Here is a 1,133-nt window from a genome sequence, read left to right as displayed (position 1 = left end):
GTGTGTGGAGGCAATCGTTGACGTCAGCGCGGCGTTGATGTTGCCTATGAGCTTGAAGTAGGCCGGGTGCACCCTGAACTCAACAGATGGCTTTACCAACTGGGGGTGTGTGGGTGGTGGGGCGGGGGTGCCGTGGAGGGGGAGGAGTTTGGGGCTGGGTATTGCGGGGCTCAGTCACCGGGGCCGTTGGTGATCCAAGGGGAGAAGAGCGGCGAGGAGACCGTGTTGCGCCCTGGGTTCGCCATGCGGCCCGGCCACATTACGATTACGATTGCAAGGCAAAAGGGCGGAGTGCCTCCGGTCCAGGGGCCGTGCTGGCGAGCCGCCTGAGGACCCAGCGGCCCCACCGCTTCCTTGCTGCAAGAGTAGGTGGGGCCACGGCCGGCCCGACGAATCAAGCCCGTCCGCGGGCGCGGCGGGGCCGGGCCGGGCGGGGTCCGCACCAGGCGGTTGGGTGCCGGGTGCAGCGCTACGGCCTCGATCTCCTCCGAGAGTGATCTGAGGTGGGCTGACAGGTCCCGATGGTCCACCATGAGGTGCTCGTTGCTGGGGGGACGAGAGGAGGAGGGGCCGCACACCCATTGGTCAAATGTGGATTGTATGTGATGACGCCAGACTCGTACCGACACATGAACATGGCAGCTTCTCGGCAGCTGCCGCAAGAGGCACACACGAAACCAGCTGCAGCCACCAGCACGGCTCCATCCCGTCAACGGCAACCGCTGCACGCCACCCCACACTCCCAAACCTTGGGATCTTCAAGATGCGCAACCATGGCGCTCCGCGATCGCAACCACGGGCACCAACAAAACAGCAACTGCCGGGGCACTTGCATGCGACTGCAGAACACAAAAAAACGCATCGCATTTGGGGGCAATTGAACCTGCGCCACTGTCAGGGGACCAGAAACGTGCCAAATGGCGGGACCCCGCAGCCGCGCACTCACCCCTCCCCGTCGAACCCGACCAGCTTTACGTCGACGGTCACGCTGACTTTGGGCGCCGCCAGCGCCGCCAGCGTCTCCGCCGCGCTGAGCCGCAGGTCGTGCGTCCACGCGCCGCGCTGGCCCTCGGTCAAAGAGTCAAACGCGTCGCCGGCCGGCGGCAGGCGGCGGGCTATCTGCGGGGCGGGGG

General features: G+C 66.1%; 1 protein-coding gene across 1 annotated transcript in view; it reads right to left on the bottom strand.

The window, feature by feature from the left end:
- Positions 1-946: 946 nt before the first annotated feature.
- The window catches only part of MNEG_11260 (hypothetical protein), a gene marked incomplete at both ends in the record, with an annotated part of 1,088 nt that continues 901 nt past the window's right edge, over positions 947-1,133 (bottom strand). Inside the window, one exon of the mRNA XM_014040270.1 lies at positions 947-1,119. Coding sequence (XP_013895724.1) covers positions 947-1,119 — 173 coding nt within the window. The remainder of the gene's footprint in view (positions 1,120-1,133) is intronic.

The sequence above is a fragment of the Monoraphidium neglectum genome (genome assembly GCF_000611645.1).
Source record: "Monoraphidium neglectum strain SAG 48.87 unplaced genomic scaffold scaffold02661, whole genome shotgun sequence".
Classification (NCBI taxonomy): domain Eukaryota; kingdom Viridiplantae; phylum Chlorophyta; class Chlorophyceae; order Sphaeropleales; family Selenastraceae; genus Monoraphidium; species Monoraphidium neglectum.
The sequence above is the reverse complement of the archived record's forward strand: the minus strand, read 5'-3'. Positions and strand labels throughout refer to the sequence as shown.